The sequence below is a fragment of the Anolis carolinensis genome, chromosome 1, assembly GCF_035594765.1.
Source record: "Anolis carolinensis isolate JA03-04 chromosome 1, rAnoCar3.1.pri, whole genome shotgun sequence".
Lineage (NCBI taxonomy): Eukaryota > Metazoa > Chordata > Lepidosauria > Squamata > Dactyloidae > Anolis > Anolis carolinensis.
In genome coordinates this window covers 329,458,380-329,477,201 of record NC_085841.1, presented here as the reverse complement: position 1 = coordinate 329,477,201, position 18,822 = coordinate 329,458,380, and the positions used below count along the sequence as shown (strand labels likewise).

General features: G+C 39.3%; 1 protein-coding gene across 2 annotated transcripts in view; it reads left to right on the top strand.

Moving 5' to 3' along the window:
• Nucleotides 1-18,822, top strand: part of ltbp2 (latent transforming growth factor beta binding protein 2) — a 153,575-nt gene that overhangs the window by 60,226 nt on the left and 74,527 nt on the right. For both annotated transcript variants that reach the window (XM_008124397.3, XM_016991324.2), the window contains exons 4-8: nt 69-259; nt 5,606-5,776; nt 7,302-7,493; nt 7,774-8,045; nt 13,018-13,120. In XM_008124397.3, the coding sequence (XP_008122604.2) occupies nt 69-259; nt 5,606-5,776; nt 7,302-7,493; nt 7,774-8,045; nt 13,018-13,120 (929 nt within the window). The remainder of the gene's footprint in view (nt 1-68; nt 260-5,605; nt 5,777-7,301; nt 7,494-7,773; nt 8,046-13,017; nt 13,121-18,822) is intronic.

Genomic DNA, 18,822 nt, shown 5'->3' with positions numbered 1-18,822 from the left:
CCTGCGTCACTGTGCTTCAACACTTCATTGTGTGAAAGTAAATGTTAGTTCAATTTTCCTTTCCACAGGACTCAGAGCAGAAGTGGCTCCGTTGCTACCTCCCAGCAGCATCATACAGGGCCATCTCGTACAGTCCGACGCTATCCAGCTGCAAATAATGACCCGTTAACATCAAATGCTTTGCCAAATGGAAATGGATTTGATCTGAACAGTTCTGGACCACGTATGGCATATCCAGAGCCTATGTCTCCTCTTTGGGGTAAGGTTTGAAGGATGACTTTGATGTCTCAAAAAGGAAGGTCTCTGTGGAGAGGACTTTTTAAAGCAGTTCTCCCATGAAAAAGTTTACTTATTTCTACAAGAGGACTTTTTAGATGTTTGAGGCAAGGACATCAGCAGAGAACTAAGTCAGCTATCTTAGTGTAGGAAACATATTATCGTGTTGTTTTCTGATTTATCTTAGCTAAATTTTCCTGTACTGAAAATGCAAGCCATCTTTTTCTTCCATTTCTGTTTCCACTTAGATGGAAACATATATTTTAATTGGTTCGGAGACTATTGTTTATCATAGACGGTGCTAAGTAAATGGAATTCATTTGGTGAGACTTCTTCTCAATCCTTTATGCTTCAATCTGCTTCGGGGGAGTGTGTGTGTGTCTAATAATTCTCTGGAGAGTGGATTCATATTCTGCTGGATGGACACCGTTGAATGTATGATACAGTCAATTTTAGGGTCCTGAATCTGTAAGGAAATTATGGTCCTTTATCTCTGCTTCCTTGTATATTTTGTCCCTTAATAAGTAGGATGAGTCCAGGTATAGGAATCATGCAGTCCTCCAGATTTTATTGGACTCAAGTTCCAGCAGCATAGCCAATGGTGAGGCATGACAAAAGCTGAGGTCCAACATCATCTGGGGAACAGCACACTTCCTAGCCCTTGTGTAGGTTATCAGTACTAAGAAGAGAGGGAAAGGCACTTGGAGGTAGGATTCTTTTTGTAATGTTCCATATTTCAGCTTTGGCACAGGTGAAGTCCCAATGCAGAGGCTAATTTTGCAAGTCAGCCATCTATACCATTAATCTGTTCCTGAATCACTCTCCCTTTCTTAGTGGACAAACTGATCTTTGCCATCCTGACATCATATCTCCTGCCTACTGTGTCAATCATGCCTTTCTCAACCAGGACACCTCTACTCACGTAATGGTTGTTCCTGTTTCAACATTCCTTTTCTCTCATCTCAGTTGGCTTACTCAGTTCTCTTGATTTTGACACTCTTTTTTCCTTCAGCTGGAGGAGAAACTGGGTTGGCTGGATTAGACCAAGGTTGGTTTCAACTAAATGACTTTAAAAAGAAACTCCTGGTTTATTTAATTGATTATTCATATATATTTTTAAATCTGGCTATTACTATGTTTCCAACTCTCTTACTGGAATAGCAATGACTGTTTGATTTTACTTTAGCAGCTTATTGGCAGTTGCTCATTGTTAGACTGGTAACCAGTGTCAATTGCTTCTCAAATAGTTTTTTAATTCAAAGAGTTTGTCAGTCCTAATGCTAATCTTCCTTTTTGTGTGTTAATCTGTAAAGTGCTTTTGCATATTTGTATTTCTATTCACTCAGATACAATTAAGTAATAAGTAGGACTAATGGTTAACATTAAGTTATTCTTATTTAATCTATTCTGAGAGTATGTTGTATGTTTTATGATGTATAGTCTATATACTTTCAGATTTAATAGCAATACTAAACAGTAAAAGTTTGGTTTTTTATTGAAAGATGTAAATAATATCAAAGCCTAATAACTTTGGATTGTTAGTGTTAGAAAGCATTGAAACATGATTGATCAAGCTTTCTAATACATAAAAGAATTTCACAGTATTAATATAATAAGCAGGATTCAAATCTTTTCATTAAAACATCAATGTAAAAAACTAGTTTAAACAAAAAAACATGTTGTTTTTTATGTTTTTTTCCCCTTCAATACTGCAGAGAAGTGCACTGGAATACCACTATATTCCTTATGAGACGTGTGGCAGTTCTCAAAACAAACATGTTACTAAGCCTGTCCCTTCAGGGTAGCTTTCCTGATGTCTTGCCTTTGTTTTCTTTCCAAAAAGAGAATGAACACAGAGACATACTGTAAATACAAAAAGCAGAGAAATGATTTATTAGCTTTGAAATACAGAAATGCCTATATGCAATTTTTTTTTGCTCAATGTACTCTTACTCTCTTTTTAAAATTATCTCCTTGGAGGAGATAGTGGTTTATCACTTGGTAATAGTGATTTGTCACTTGTCTCCCTCACTTATTGAAGGGGTTACGTTTCAGAACCACCCACAATAAGTGAAAATCCGCAAAGTAGGTGTCAGGACCCAGGCTGCAAAGGCACCAATAACCAAACACAGAGGCCAGAATCTATCTAATATCTTTATTGAAGGAATATATAAAGTTAATAAAAGCAAGTATGTGAAATAGTCCAAAAGCAGACCTTTCAGGAAAGGTCTAAATTAGTCCAAAAAAGCGATGTCCAATATGAAATATTAAGGTTCAAAGTTGTAATCCAATAATCGAAACACTCACTTTGCCAGGCAAAGTGAGGGGAGATGACAAGGTCCTTTAGTCCATAAACTTGAGCAAGGCTAGGAAATAACTTGATACTTGAAACAAGGCTTAAAACGTGGAACAAGGTAACAAGGAACAAGAACAAGGTCCGTAGGTAAACAAAGGCTGAAACAGGAGCGAAGGCTGGAAAGCAGGGCAAGGCTTGAGCAGGAGCGAGGCTTGAAACGGAGCGCGCTGTCCAGACACAACTCGCTCCGGAGGCTGACGAATTGACTCCGCGAAGTTACTTCGCGGGTAAATCACCTATATAGAGTCTAACTTTCCCGCCGAAGCAGTTCTCTGGGAACCAGAAACGAAAGCTAATCTTTGAGACCAGATGTTTGACTCCTTAAGGATTCTCACGAAAAAGCAGACTTAATTGGCTGAATTCTTGGCTGCTATCCTCGCACTCCTGCGTGAAGCAGCTTCCAAACCTCTCTGTTGTTTACAAAACTCATGGCGGGAGAACACAGGAGAAGTGGGCTCCGGATTTGTTTGACATACTTCTGGGTCACAACTCTCTTGCAGGTGCAAGGTTCCCAGATCTGCCTGGGAAAGATCTGGCTGGGAAGATTCCAGTTCAGACTGGGAAGGTAAAAAACCCAAGTTTTCTTCATCATCAGGCATTACAGTGTCATAAGCAGGACTACAAGGCCCATGAGTCATCACAGTAGGGACGCTACTTTTATTTTAATATTTATATATTATTTTAATAGTTAGGTGGCCTTTCTCCCCTTACAAGCCCTGGGGAGACAGTGAAGCCTTCCCTACCAGCGCCGGCGGGCCCCTTGCTCCGTGCCTGCCATGTTTCTTTGGCTGCCTCTGCTCCTGCAGCCAGGGAAGAAGGAATGCCACTCCGCCTGGTGAGTGAGCGAGCAAGCGAGAGAGGGTGGGTAGGAGAGTGGGGGTGGGCGGCAGCAGCAGCAGAAGCAGGAGCCTGGAAGAGACAGCCAGGCTCCTGCTTCTGCCGTCGCTCCAGCCAGGATATGCCGGGAAACATGGAGGATGGCGGGAAACATGGAGGGGGTGGGACTCATGGAGGACTCCTCCCTCTCTTCTGAGTCCTCCACGTTTCCCGGCGTGGCCCGGATGGAGCGGCAGCAGAAGCAGGAGCCTGGCCACCTCTTCCAGGCTCCTGCTTCTGCTGCCGCCGCCACTGCCACTGCCGCCACTGCCACCCGCCCTCACTCTCTCACTCTCTCATCCACCCTCACTCACTCGCTCGCTCGCTCACTCACTCACTCAGTGGAGCAGTATTTCTTCTTCCCTGGTTGCAGGAGCAGAGGCAGCCAGAGCAACATGGCAGGCATGAAGCAAGGGGACAGCCCTGAGGAGGAGAAGCAGCAATGGGGTAAATAAATAAATAAATAATTTCCCCTCAAAACAGCAAGTCCGTGAAAAGCTAATCATGAAGTAGCGAGGGAACGCTGTACATAAAATTGTGCTTTCTAAATATATTTCTATACATTTCTATATAAATATAGAATATATAAATATGTTTCTGTGATATTATAATAATTCTTGCATAAGGTTTATATTTAATATACTTTATTGAGAAAGTAATGTGAAGGAAAGCTACTTAAACCAAGGTGCCAGGAAGGAAAATCAAGCATGGACCGTGTCCAAAAGAAAAGAAAGGATTTCAATGTTATAACAAGAATAAAAGACAAAAGAGTATTACATAGGGCACAGTTTTTCAAACTATGTGTTGTGACAAATTAGTGTGTCAGCTACAGTATATAGGTGTGTCACATGAATGGAAGTTAGTCAGTTATAGCAATCAATGGTCATTAATTCAATTCATTTGATTTATCTTGATTTACTTGAATATCTTCAGGTATGTTCTATTTCCATACATTTTGTTATTGACATTTATGCATATGTCTATATCTTTTATAAGAGGTTAGTTTAACCTCTGGTTTGCTGGTAAAACTGAGTTACTGTATCACAAAATGATGCATGTCCAAAAAGCATGTCACCAACATGAAATGTTTGGAAAGCTCTGTCATAGTGTATTTTTCCTATGCAAATTGTAGAGGAAATTTCAGATTGTCAGACTTCTTTTTGTCCCTTCTCATATTTTAGAGACCTGATCTCGATTGAGTCCGTTATTTTTTTAAACAAAAAAGGGGGTGCCTAATGTAACTTCATGTTGCCATGATCATCACCATCATCGTCTTTTGGGCTTAGCACAGCGGGCTAAACTGCTAGATACAGAAAAATCCTACCAATTGAAAGATCGGCAGTTCAAACCTGGGTCAGCGTGAGCACCTGCCATTAATCCTAGCTCCCTGCCCACCTAGCAGATTGAAAGCAGAAAGCGAGTAGGTAAATAGGTACTGTTTTTAGTGGGGAGGTAATAAAGGTGCCTTTAAGAACACCAATCAGGAGGACAATAAAGCTCCTTGGCATGGAAGATGGAGTGACAGCCTCCAAGATGCTAGAAATAGGATGGGAAATGCCTTTACCTCTGTCTGTCTGTGTATTGTCTGTCCTTGTTAATTGTATAACGGCATTGAATGCTTGCCATATGTGTGTTCTGTAATCCACCCTGAGACCCCTTGGGAAAATAGAATGGAATATAAATAAAGTATAATGTTATTATTAAGTATACATGGCCTTTTACAATTTACTACTGGTAATTTGAAAGTTCCCTGTCCTCAGGCTTACAATTTGAAAAGACATGAAACATGAGGAGTAGGGGATGTATGGTGGGGAGATGGGGAGAAGAGGTGGGGAGATGGGGAGAATTAAGTCCAGCAGATGCTTGCTGCTGTTATTTCCTTCCAATAGAAGTAATATCTAAGATAAATAGGCCCATGACTCAAATATTGTTGCTTTTCTTCTCTTGTATGATTTTTAACATTGCTGCCTGTTGAAAAAGCCAGTGAAGCTTCAAAAGTTTGCATGGTGCATTTTGTGTGTTTTAGTTGGCTCAATGACGATATCGCTATTTTGCAGGTTTTGTTATATTTGTATGCTGCTTTTCCTTTCTTTTCAGGTGCCAACCTTACAGAAAAAATCAAGAAGATAAAGATTGTCTTTACTCCCACAATCTGTAAGCAGACTTGTCGACATGGCCGTTGCTACAATAGCTGCGAGAAAGGGGATACCACCACCCTGTACAGCCAAGGTGGACATGACCCTGACCCCAAATCTGGCTTCCGTATATGTGAGTCTTCCAAGATGTCTGACCCAATTCACATGGTTTATATTTCTTCCTCTGTTTCTTTGGTTTGTGATCAGACTGGCAATTCCTTATATAAGAAGAGTCCAAAGCTAGGAGATAAGACAGCTCTACTTGCCTGAAACAAACTATTTCTCTGACACCATTTCTGTCTTGTCTGGAATTAGAGGTCAATTACAGTTATCCTTTTTGTCCCCACCAATCTAATTCAAGAATCTCAAGCATTCAGTCAGAGTCACGGATAGCACTGTAATGTTTGTTTTTCTTGGCTTGATTTCTCCTCTCTTTCACATCAGTTTTGGGGTTTTACTCCCTGAATCCAATTTTTTCTTCTTCTTCATTTTATGGTATTCTTTTTCTTCTGATTTTAAAAATCATAAACATCCTTTTCGCACAGGGATCCTATCCGGTGATAGTTGTGTTTTCTGCAAAAACGTTATTGCATTCTCACCTTGTGCACCTTTGGAGCTATTACAGGACAAAAGCATTTGTTTGTGCTAGAGTGTTATCACACTAAGTGGCAGACCACTATCTCCTCCAAGAGATTGCCCTGCCCTGTTTTCATGGTTTGGCAACCATACACACAAATGCAGTGCTTGGGAGGTGTGACTTTTGAAAAAGTTCTTGGGCTTCCCTTCCCTCTTGTCCCTTCACTAGTGACCATGCAGACGTATACTACCATCAAATCGACTTTGGTTTATGGTACTCCTGAATAAGAGAGCTCCAGCCATCCACTCAATTCTTGTGAAATCGGGGTTATGGCTTCCTCGATTGTATCAATTCACCTGTACTGTGGTCTTCATCTTTTGCTAGTGCCTTCCATTTTACCACTGGATCCACTCCAGTGAGTCACATCAGCTCATAATATGTCCAAGTAGAACAAGAGATACGCTGTTTAACCCTAACTCCCTCATCTTGACTTCTGGTAGAATTCAGGCCTGGTTTCCTATAGGACATATTCATTTGTCTTTTTAGCAGTCAATGGTATTTGTAGAATTTCAGCATCATGTTTCAAATGAGTTCATTTTCTTCTTGTCAATTTCCTTGTCAAGTTGCACTTTCAAAGGAAACTTAGGACCCTTTCACCTGTGACATTTACATTCACATTCACATTCATTCACTACAATGTCTATACATTTGGCTTAAATTGATAAAATAGAGCATCCAACCTGCCTAGCAATGTTGCATGTTCAACAGTTTTTCAGGATTCCTCTGGCCTGTTTTAGAAACTTTCTTTCTATAGCACAAGGAACGTGATTTGAAGCGGATGTAAATGTCATAGGTGAAAAGGTCCTCCGTCTTCTTTGAAAGTTAAGCTTCCTAGTCTACTTCAGTTACGTTGGCACCCTTCCCAACTACGACAGCTTGAAATGTTTCTGTGATTGATTGGGAGAGCACATGAACTGTGTGAGTTCGTTCCCAGTGAGACATTGGCTCATTTGCTAAACAACGTGAACTCTTAGACCTTCCTCTCAATCAACTTTGTGTGACAGATTTATCTTCTTTACAGATTTCTGCCAAATTCCCTGTCTAAATGGAGGACGCTGTGTAGGCAGAGACGAATGCTGGTGTCCATCTAATTCAACAGGGAAGTTTTGCCACCTACCAGCTTTAAAACCGGAAAGAAGACAAGTGCCAAATAGTCTGGCAGGTGGCTCTATGAAGCATTCCATGTACACACTTCCTCTGTCCAACCAACTTGGTAAGCAACACTAATCTTTTTATTTCTGCCAGCCATCATGTAAAACCTATCAAGTTCATATTTTCTGTTAAACTTCATGCCAAGCCAAAATTATTTGACTTGGTTGTCATGTGCCTTATCCATTGATGGGTATTTTTTAAAACTAAATAATGTCCAGTTTGAGAACCAATATAGTCTTGTGGTTAAAATCGATACACAAATTGTGAAAGCATTATCCAACCTAATGTAGAAGCTACTTGTGGTGTGTACACTAATAAGTTAACTTAATCAATTCTTCCAGCATCAATAAACCCATCCCTTGTGAATGTACACATCAACCACCCTCCAGAAGCGGCAGTGCAGATCCATCAGGTGGCCAGAGTAAAAAGTGACTTAGACCAATCAGAAGACAACAGTGTTGAAAATACATTGATAACTCGTCTTTCCACAAGCCTCCAATACAGTGATAATGCCACAGGCAGCAGCAGCAACAACATTGTCACAGATGGGAACCGGCAGCAGGAGCCCCAGAGCTTCTTGGGAAGATGTTACCTGCAGACTCTACATGGAAAGGTCAGAAGTGTTCTGTTTAACTTTATCTTTTTTCTACAGGTATGTGGTACACCTGACATTTATGGCACAAGAGATTAAAGAATGAAATGTGTGAACCAGGAGACATTTGTAAATACTTAACTATGAAATACCAATGTGTATTTATTTTACTTATATATCCTTCCTTACCATAGAAAGTTCAAGGCAGTTAACCATGCAAAGAATGTTAAAAAAGCAATGAAAACAATAAAAAGAAAGTGTTATCAGTCAAAAAATATATAAAGCAATCAACAGAAAAAAGCTGGGAGATAAAAACAGATGGAAACAATTTAGCAACAGCCGTTAATAGTAAAAAAAAAAACCCATCAAGGTGAGTCATCCTTCATCAAAGAATGTACAGCTATGATTTTAAAAACGTAAAATGAAAATTTCTGTAATTGGTGAAGGATAAACAGCAAAGTGTAACTGAATTTGTAGAGGGCAAAAGCCTTATTTACACTTTGTAGGCAAGCAAGCAGAGAGTTTAGATCCTAGGCTCGCCTACTGAAAGGACTCAGTCCTTGGTTTGTTGGAAGAAGTGGTAAATGGCTGTGCTTCGGTGCTGTGTTGAAGTATATGGCTGAATCTCAAGGCGCTTTGACACTATACAGGGTGTTTGAAAAAGAACTCCCTAGTTTTAAGTATAAATACATTAAAACTAGGAAGTTCTTTTTCAAACACCCTGTATAATGATTGCACTATGGTGCCATTTTGGCTTCTGTAGCTAGCTGCATTCCATAGAATCCTAGGATTTTTAGTGTGATGAGGCACTAGAATTCACTGGATGTGAATTTTAAATGACCTTCCCTGTGCTGTCAATACCAGCATTCATGGAATGGAATCATGGCAGTTAAACTGGAACCATAGCACTATAATTGTGAAACTTGTTTCTAAAAGGTACCAACTTCATCTGAACAAATTTCCCAGGAATTGAAAAAATGTGTTGAGGATATGCATTATTTTTGTTATAAAATACAATTTTCCAAGCTCTCTACTGAACTGATTTGATACATTTTGATAGTTCTGATCTGTACATAATATTCTAGTTCTGCTTAACAATGTGTTTCCAACTGTACCTTTAAAAAAATTGTTTGGATTTGGTATCTTTTGGAAGCAAACTCCAAAATTATACAACGACTCCTTAGAGATGGATTTTGAAAACCAGAAATTTGCCAATATCCGCAGAATTTGAAACTTGGAGAATGTAAAACAGACTAATTCCCTATTTCTATTCAGATGAGAAGAGATACATCATTACACCATTCTGAGATGGTGAAATGTGTGCTTTGATCTTTGATGTGTGGTTTGATGTGTGCCTCTTGAGTTTATAGTGAGCAATTTGAGAACTCGTGCATTTTTAAAAGGTCATCAATTTATTTATTTTTGAAATGTTGAAATGACATGGTGAAGTACACAATAAATCATGATCACATCTATTCAGACCTCATTACACTATCTGCTGCTGTGAAATGTTCTTAATAATATTAGACTGAGCACATTCACATGTCAGTTTCTTCCATCTTTTAGTTTGGTGAGTCTCTACTGGAGCCGGAGGCTTTTTCCTTCTCCAGAACCCTTTCCAAGTGAAGACGGAAACTAATGATGTAGAGTGTAGTGGTCTTAACCATCCTGAAACAGTTTGCACTTGTTCAGAGAGCACATCTGGTCCCCATAAGTTAGGATGGTGCACATGGGGCCTTAAATACAATTTGCAGCTGCTACCTTGACCATTGTACTGACACTTTTTCTATTACTGTCTGTCATTCACATGCAATATACATTCAGGAAATCTGGGTCTAAGGTGTATCCTTTTTATAGTGAACCTGTGATTTTAGTAGGAAAGGGATAAAACCTCTTTTATCACTCAGTAAAGGAATGCCTGATTTTCTTGGTGCATTAATCCCTTTTGCAGCTTCTAGGGGAAATAAATTAATACGACCTGAAACAAGGCAGCTAGCTAACCATCTCCTTCCCTTTCTTCTCTCCTTTTCTTTTTTTGTCTTTCATTTTTATCTCATGCAACATTTACAGTTTGGAATAAGGCCTATATATTTAATCACTATTGTGCACTTTTGCAGAGTTTTCAAGTGTCTCCCTGTATCTTCTGATCTTGTCACCCGAATTATTTCTGTAAACTATTCCATGAGTTTTGTGGACAAGGCCTTCAGTGTCAACATGAAAAGCAATTCAGTTTGATATTAGTCCATCCCAGTTTCCCGTGTGTGTGTGTGTGTGTGTGTGTGTTTTAAAGCCAGACAGTTTTAAGTGCAATCTGAAAACCTAGTCTGTAACATTCTGCCTATATAAAGCAAGTTGGAAACATCCAATTCCACTTTATGAAAGTAAATGTTCCATAGGTTCATAATTCTATTTTATGAGGGCGAATTATCCTTGGGTTTACTGGTTTTTTTTCTCCTCTCAAGAGTTTTTCTTTTGATTGATTTAGTGAGAAGAGGTGCATATAACTCTTTTACATAGTCAAAATGTTGAGTTGTGAGTGTAATATCAGAAAAACCTGAGCAATATGTGCAAAGGAGCACAATTGTCCACTTCCCCTTCATGTTCATCTGAGGCAGAGTCTGCAACTAAGCAGACAGGATGATGGTTAAAAATCTGGACAGGAAATTTTTTCCTCTTCCATTTCAGTCTGAAGCTAAACTCAGTGGAATGTGAATGTTGGGCACATGGCCATTTTGAGGATGGATGGATGCCAGATTTGGCCTGTGGACAGCGACAGCTCAGCTCTAATGTGGAAGACTGTAATCCAGTGGGTCTTGTTGGCAGGGAAAGAGAGACTCATTAAGTAAATGAAAATGCCTTGAAACAGGTGTCACCACAAGGTCTGGAAGTATGTACCCTTCTCACTAGCTAATGGATTTAAGTTTGGGGAACAAGCATTTGCTATATCCATAGACTTGGCTTGATGATATCATTTCTAGGTTACGCTCCACTATTCAAACCTAACACAGTAATACTTCGCATTTAATACTAACATCCTAGATTTCCAAGTAGTGCAGATAAAGGCAGCTTTTCGTTTTCCTGTCTGTGAGACTGTTTACTGTCTTTAAATGTATCTCATGCGTAGAGCAGAGAGATTTGCTGTCTGTAAAAGTGACTAAATATAAAGCAGACAGCTTTATGTGGGCTTAATGCTGGTCCACCCCTTTACATAAATTCATGTCTGTACTTTTCCTTCTGTTCCTTACACTTATTGTTTTTTATTTTATTTATTTATTTTTATTTCACTTTCCCACTACAGATAGCATTCAAAACAACTAAGAAACATCAGCTATGGTTCTGTATTAGGTGATGTAGCTACAAGATGTAGCTACATTAGTTTCTCATCTAGTTCTCCTTCACGTTTTCTCAGCTATAGCTCCTTTATTTTCCTGGCTGTTAGTGTGTATGTGTGTGGCTGGAGGGGAGGATGGGACACAGACAATTGTCCAGCTATTTTCCTTCAGCTGGACACAGATCAATGACATCATCTGCAGCTGGATCTATAGCCTATAGCTGGATGCAGAGCAATGACATCACTCAGAAGACCCCCAGACGTCCCTGCCAATGCCTCTCACTGTGCATATAGCTATGGGAAGCAGGTGGACACTTGTCTGCTGCTCTCCTTGCTCTCTACTCACCAGGAAACATTGTAGTTGCATAACTTAAAGATGATATCATTAAGCAAAGGCTTTGATTCCTGGAAATAATGGTTTTTAGAAAGGCTAAGAATTGCATGGTCAATAGTGAATTCTGACCTCTGTATGACCAAACCCCTGAATTATGGTGTAAATCCCACTTATGGAATCAACTACAGGATGCCAGCCATATTACAAGCAATGGAGTGATTTGAGTCCTTATAATAAAGAAAAACAAATTAAAAAGTAAGGGAGAATGAGAAGTTATTGCAAGTGCAAGCAGGATGTATTCCACAGACAACGTAATGTAATGTAACTTTGCAATATTCCTTTCTTCCAATTTCAGTTTGATGCAGTATTAGGAAGTGTTGCAATTTCTGAGTAGAAAATATTTCTCGTTGTATCAACTGCACTATCAAGATCAGTAGCCCTTGAATCTTTGCCAAAAATGCTACATCCACAGGTCTAGTCTTTATCATCTGCTCAGTTCTTTCTTTATTTTCAATCTCTTTTCTTGAGATGGGAAAAGTCAACCTTTTTGGGTATCTGTCAAAGCAACCAAATGAGTCAGAGACTGAGTTGGTACTAACAGACTCTTCTTGTAATGAACTACAAAACTATGTTTTTGCAATATCAGTCCGTCTGCCATGTGAAAAATTTCCTGCTCCCAGTCTTCAAAATGTCATCCAAATATGGATATAGTGGTACTCCTTTTTTCCTTCTTTAAATGTGGTATCACTGGAGCCCACACCTTGGTGAATATAATGAGAGTAGGTTATAAACCAAATGATACGACTTGAAATTGAAAATGAGACTCCCGTAACTGGAAACAAAGATATTTCTTTTCACCTGAGCCATAGGCACATGTAAATAAATATACTTCCTCCAAATCATTAAAAACCATTCAGTTGTTCATCTGTATCTTTTCTCTGATTGTCAAAAATGTTTCCATCTTGAACTGTTGTTATTTCAGGTAAATGTTTAAGAAATTTAAATCTAACACTGGATAGTATGAAAATGTGTTCTTCTGTACTATGAACAGACGATACACCCTGCTATTGTTTACTTGAGAATCTACAATATTCTATGGGAGTAACACAGGGAGAAATTTGCCTCCTTGGGCCTGTCAATAAGGCATCTATAGGAGGCTGCGTTTTCAAAAGGGCTTCTTTTGAAGATCTTTGCTGCCTGGTAGAGCCTTGACTGCTTTAGCTTCGGTAATAGACAATAGGAACAAAGGATTTGAGCATTGTGTAAACTTTCTTCTTAAGGATGAAATGGATAGAATTCTGATACTACATTTTCTCTTTCCTTTCTAGTGCGCTGAGCCACTGCCTGGCCTGGCCAAGTATGAGGATTGTTGTGGGAGTGTGGGGGCCTTTTGGGGGGCCAGCAGATGCATCCCATGCCCATTGAAACCAGGTAGGTCCTCTAAAGTGGGTCTCTTCTAGCACTTCTACCTTCTGTTGATGTTCTTCTGGTAGGGGTTATTTACAAAAAAGAGCACAAAACTAAGCTCTGGTGGGATGAATTTTTTGGAACAGAAAAAAGACAACATAAGTAATGGCCTCTCATTTGGGGGATATTGTTTCCTCTCTGATATAAATTTCTTTTGTGAATACCCTCAGGCAGCTGTGTGGCATTCTCAGCATTGTTTACTTGGCTGGCACATCAGTTCAGTTTGGTTTGACTTGCTTGCTGGCTCAAAACTTTGCAGCCTTCCTACATACTACTTCAGTAAAACCAAAGGGCAGCCTGATGTTTGTTCCATCTCCGAGACTTTAGAAAAGAGAAAACTGGAAAATCAAGGCCATCCTTTTAGAAAGCTGGAGATTGGCTGGTGAGGTTGCATACTCAGCCTTATGGAGTTATAGGTCTGCTTTCGATGAGGGCTTGGCAAAGCCTCTGGAAATAACACTACATCAAACAATTGGCAGCACTGAATCTAAAGTCCATTCCAGGGGCATAGAAATACAGCTTTGCATTTTTTCCCCACTGTCCAAAGAGATTGAAGCAACCACAGAAGATAGTTTGGTTATTTTGTCAAGAACATGGTACTTCCATTGATTTATTCCCTTGTGTATACGGGGTGAAAAGGGAGACCGACAGAGGGTCCTTCCAGATGGTTGGTTCCTTAGTGCTCGCTATTCTTCTGCTGAAAGCTCTATTCAAAGTTACATTTGGCTTTTCACACTTTGAGGGAATTACATTTTTTCTTTGTTCTGTGTTCAGTTTTTTCCACTCTTGAGGGCTTAGATCCAAGTTGAAAACATTGACACTTTACCCCATACTTTTCTGAAAGACCTGAGTTATTATATGCAGTCCCACAATCTGAGTTGGGTTTGGTGTTGAGTGAGGGGGTGGGTGGCAAAGATAGGTGGAAGGTCCCATGATCTTTCTGACCATGAAATGCTACTCATTTCCATGTTGTTGGCATGGAACCATCTTTGTTTTGAAAGTGTATTCCATGTTGGTGTTAGTGCACCTCTTTCTATCAGCATTTAAATTCCAGCCACTTTGCTTTGCTTAATAAGAGGTCTTATCAAGGTATATGCATAAAATTTGGGCATTTGTATATGCATGTGCATGTTCATGGGGATGGGACATGGAGTAGCTATGGCCATGTGGCGGGCAATAATGAGAAATATAGTACATATGAACATTGCAGGACTGCCCTTTTAAACTAAAGTAAGCTTGCATAGAGAAAATGTGGCTGGCAAAACTCTCATTATGATTTAATAAGTCTGTATGTGATGTTAAGCCAGTCATTATAGTCTAGAAAAATGTAAGCTGAAGGAGAATTTTTTCAGTTGTGTAGACAACATCTCTGTGGTAAAATGCCATATTTCACAAGTGAAGAGGCAGAAGGCTTTGGAGAGATAGCTGTGTTAGTTTTCAGTGGCCACCCACTCATACTTTTACAAATCAAATGAAACATATGGTTGAGAAGAGATTAGAACCTCCAAAGAAAGAAAATAAAGTAGAAATCAGCAAACACTTCATAACATGGAAATTGGATAAATCGTCTGCTGATGTTTGTTCCTTTATGAAAATTACAACTAGGTAGTAGTAGTGTGCCTTTGTATGGAATCACTGTTTGTTTTGTTTAGTTTCATTGGTTTTGTATCAGTTTAGTATTTATCCCTGTTTCCGAAAATGGGGAGCCTATACGAATAGAATTTTTGTCTTGCTTACAAAAAACCCTAAAAATTTTCGGACCATTGACAGTAATAGGAGGGCTTCTGAGGCTCTCCCCTCCCCCCCCCCCCGCCCCCAATTTCCGGGCTAGAGGGGTGAAAATCACCATGCTCGGAGGGCAACTTTTAAAACATTTGGGTCTTCCCCTGAGTACTATTGTTTATTATTATTATTATTATTATTATTATTATTATTATTATTATTATTAACACCCAATGGCACACATCAGCTGTAATGGGAAAGCAGCCCTCTGTCAGTACCTGCTTATTGTTACGCAGCCCAAAACAAAAGAAAAAGGAAAGCAAACACGGTGACCATGCAGCTTTCTTTTTCATTTTTCCTTTTGTTTCGTCCAAAAATTGCATTTTTCATTTTGTGCATCCTAATGGATGATACTAAATGAATAAGACTAATGAAGCAGATGAAACAAATACCACGCACATCTCTACTAGGTAGTCGTTTTAGACAAACAGCGGAAAATATAATATAGTATAATATAAATGCAGTGATAAAATAATGCAAGCCAGGAATGGAATAATGAAATAGTGTAAACATGTACTGGAAGGACTGCACTTCATATCATGATTACATGATGCAAAAATCCCATTATTCCAGCAATATTGATGCAAATGTATTTCACTAACCAAACAAATGAAAAAAACAACAACAGAAGAACATGGAAGAAAAACATATCATCCCGAGTGCCTCTTTGAAGAAAGACTTGACTGTTGGCAACCAAGGAGTGACACAACAGCTTTCAGGCTTCAACAAGTAGATTGTACAAGAAGGCTCTAAATGCCCTTGCATTCCTCAAGTCAAAACCAGGCTTTGGTTTGTTAATGAGCAGCTCCCTACGTGGGGTGTGTGAAATTCAGCTCATGGTCTCAGAAAGGGATTACTGTTATGTCAGAAAGCACAGCCTCATGGGATTGAAGAATCAGTGGCTGCAGTCATTGAGATTTCAGGTGCCTCACTGTATTTGTATCATTTTATCTGGGTCATATTTAGCCTGCTTGGAGTTTGCCAAGGGAACCTGTTCAAGCCTTTGCATTCATCTTTAGCCTTTTTGAGGTTGGCTGGATAACAGGCAAACACAACTAACACACAAAGTTGGTGTTGCCATTAAGGTTAGAATATTGCGAGGGCATCTTCTATCAGCTCTTAAGAGCACACATGGTAACCTTGGGATTTCTCATCCTGACAATTAGAAAACTCCTTTCTCTTCCTTGCAGTTACGGTGTTGTTGTTATTATTTTTATAATTATTATAATAATTATTATCATTATTGACACACAGACACAGTATGACACAGCAAACAAGATAGATATGCTGGATTTCATAACACAAAATCACAAGTCGAACACTTCCCAAGTGTTTAGGACTGTGTATTTTCGGATGATGTGCACAGATCCCAGTAGGGTGGCCTTTTGCAGTTGGCAGATTGTAATTTTGTCAATGTCTATTGTTTCCAAATGCCGGCTGAGATCTTTTGGCACAGCACCCAGTGTGCCGATCACTACCGGGACCACCTGTACTGGTTTCTGCCAGAGTCTTTGAAGTTTGATCTTGAGGTTCTGATAGCGGCTGAGTTTTTCCTGTTGTTTTTCATCAATTCGGCTGTCACCTGGTATGGCGACATCAATAATCCAAACCTTTTTCTTTTCCACAACTGTGATGTCTGGTGTGTTGTGTTCCAGAACTTTGTCAGTCTGGATTCGAAAGTCCCACAGTATCTTTGTGTGTTCATTTTCCATTACCTTTGCAGGTTTGTGATCCCACTAGTTCTTTACTGCTGGGAGGTGGTACTTGAAACATTATTATTATTATTATTATTTACTTTATACCTCACCTTTCTCCCTGTGGGGATTCAAGGTGGATAACATCCACACACTTTGGTCACAACTTAAAACATAGTGAATAAAAAAATTAAACATTTTAATTAAAATTCAAAATTATTTTAATTTTGACTAAAAAATAGGGAGACAGCTGCCAGAATTGCCTTAGAAGTTGGATCTGATGCTAATCCATGCAATGTCGGCTTAGACATCTCTAACCTAGCTGCTTTGAGTCTCCTTTGTGGAGAGAAAAAGCAGAATAGAAATAAACATATAATAATAACAACAACAACAGCAACAACAACAACCTAGCAGTCTTGCAGACTTATAGAGTATTTCTATGTGCAATGTCCTTCTTATTTATCTTCTGGTTACCCAGCCTCATTGTCCCAGTATTTTAATTGGATTAACAATGTTCTCAAAGTGCATCCAATATGTTTTGCCATCTAATATTTCTCAAGGTTTTTAGTTTTGTCCTAGAGAGAGAAAGGGTCTCGTTTGTTGGAAAGTTGGGATGGGCCCTTGTGCATAGCATTGTATTTAGTACATTCTCTTAATGGAGCTCCCAGTAGGTCAGCCAGTTGGTAAAGAGGTGGCAGATCATCCAATTTAAGGCAGAAACATTGAGAAACACTGAGTGATGTTACAGTCACACCATTCTCTGTGCTAGAATGGAAAACATTGGGAAAATTAAACCTTGCCCATCCTCTCTAGGGTAATAATAAAGATGACTCAGTTAAAATTCAGAAAATAGCAAATGAATCCTCCAATGGAGCTGCTCCAAGGTGCCCTGGGGAGGGTGTGCCCTGCTGTGGGGCAAATTTAAGTAGAAAAGGGAGTTGAGTCCATGGAAATGGAATTTATGTAGTGCTTTTCATCAATTGTTCATTTATATAAATCTTTTTATCCAGTGGAATTTCAGCATGAGCTAGGGGTGGGTTGCTCATCATTCTCTCCAGAGTAGTCCCCAAAGATTTGGGAGAGATTCTGCTATCCTCAAGCCAGCAAATCATCTCAGACTGAATGTATACTTATTGTATCAACAGTCTGTTAGCTCTCAGATTTTTGCGAGTGGAGTGCAGCTGGCAGTATTGCACTAATTGTTCTCCAGTGCATAGAAGCGTAACCAAGCAATTTTAATTGCTTAAATAGATTCACTGGGGATGCATGAATGGAAACCTATCCCAGACACCAAAGCTATTAAAAGCTTTTTGAGGGTGCTATACAATCTATGTGACCAGAACTGCATATGCCATTGTAGAATCATATTGTTGGGATAGTCTGTAGGCATCTGTTCCAAACCTCCCTTTTCTCCAAACCATCCACACAATTACCCTGTTTGAAGCCACCAGGAATCCAAGCGATTTTAGGCCTGCTGTGAATTTAAAGCTTCAGCTTATTAAGAAAGAATGCAGTTCAGTTGGGCTCAGCAGTCTTTGCGAAGGTGTTCAGATGGATGGCTAACTAGCTTCCCAAGAGAATTGCCCTCCTAGGGAAACTTGAGGCTCACCAGCCTCACGTGCCTCACAGCAAGCAAATTGAATATGTGGCATAAACACATTCTTGCACGCTTAAACTAAAATGAGAAGATTCTGGAACAGGTTCTTAGCCTTTCTCTTTTCTGCAGCTTCTGCAGTGAAATGTTGAACAATGGTGCAAACATTAAATCATATGGAACCAACTGATAACAAAGTTATGTTGCATTTGCTCAGTTCCATTGTGATGTTGTGATGCTGTCAATACTTCATTACTGAAACCTCACTTTTCAGATAAAATCTCATGCATTCTATGTGCAATTTCATTTTATTATAGCATTTGACTTCAGAAAGTCAGAGAAAACTTCACTATACAGATGGAACAATAACATGAGGGCGGAAGTGCTAATTTCTGAAATAACTGATAATACCAAAAAACAAACAAAACAGATCCTGCATATTGATCATTTATTGTACATTATACTTATACATAAATATCAGTTTAAATAGTTATAAGGAGTTTGGCTCTGTATTCTTCGTATACAACTCAATTCCTCTTTCTTTTTTATTTGCTATGATGTCTACATTACATTCATCTTTGGTTTATTAGGTGACC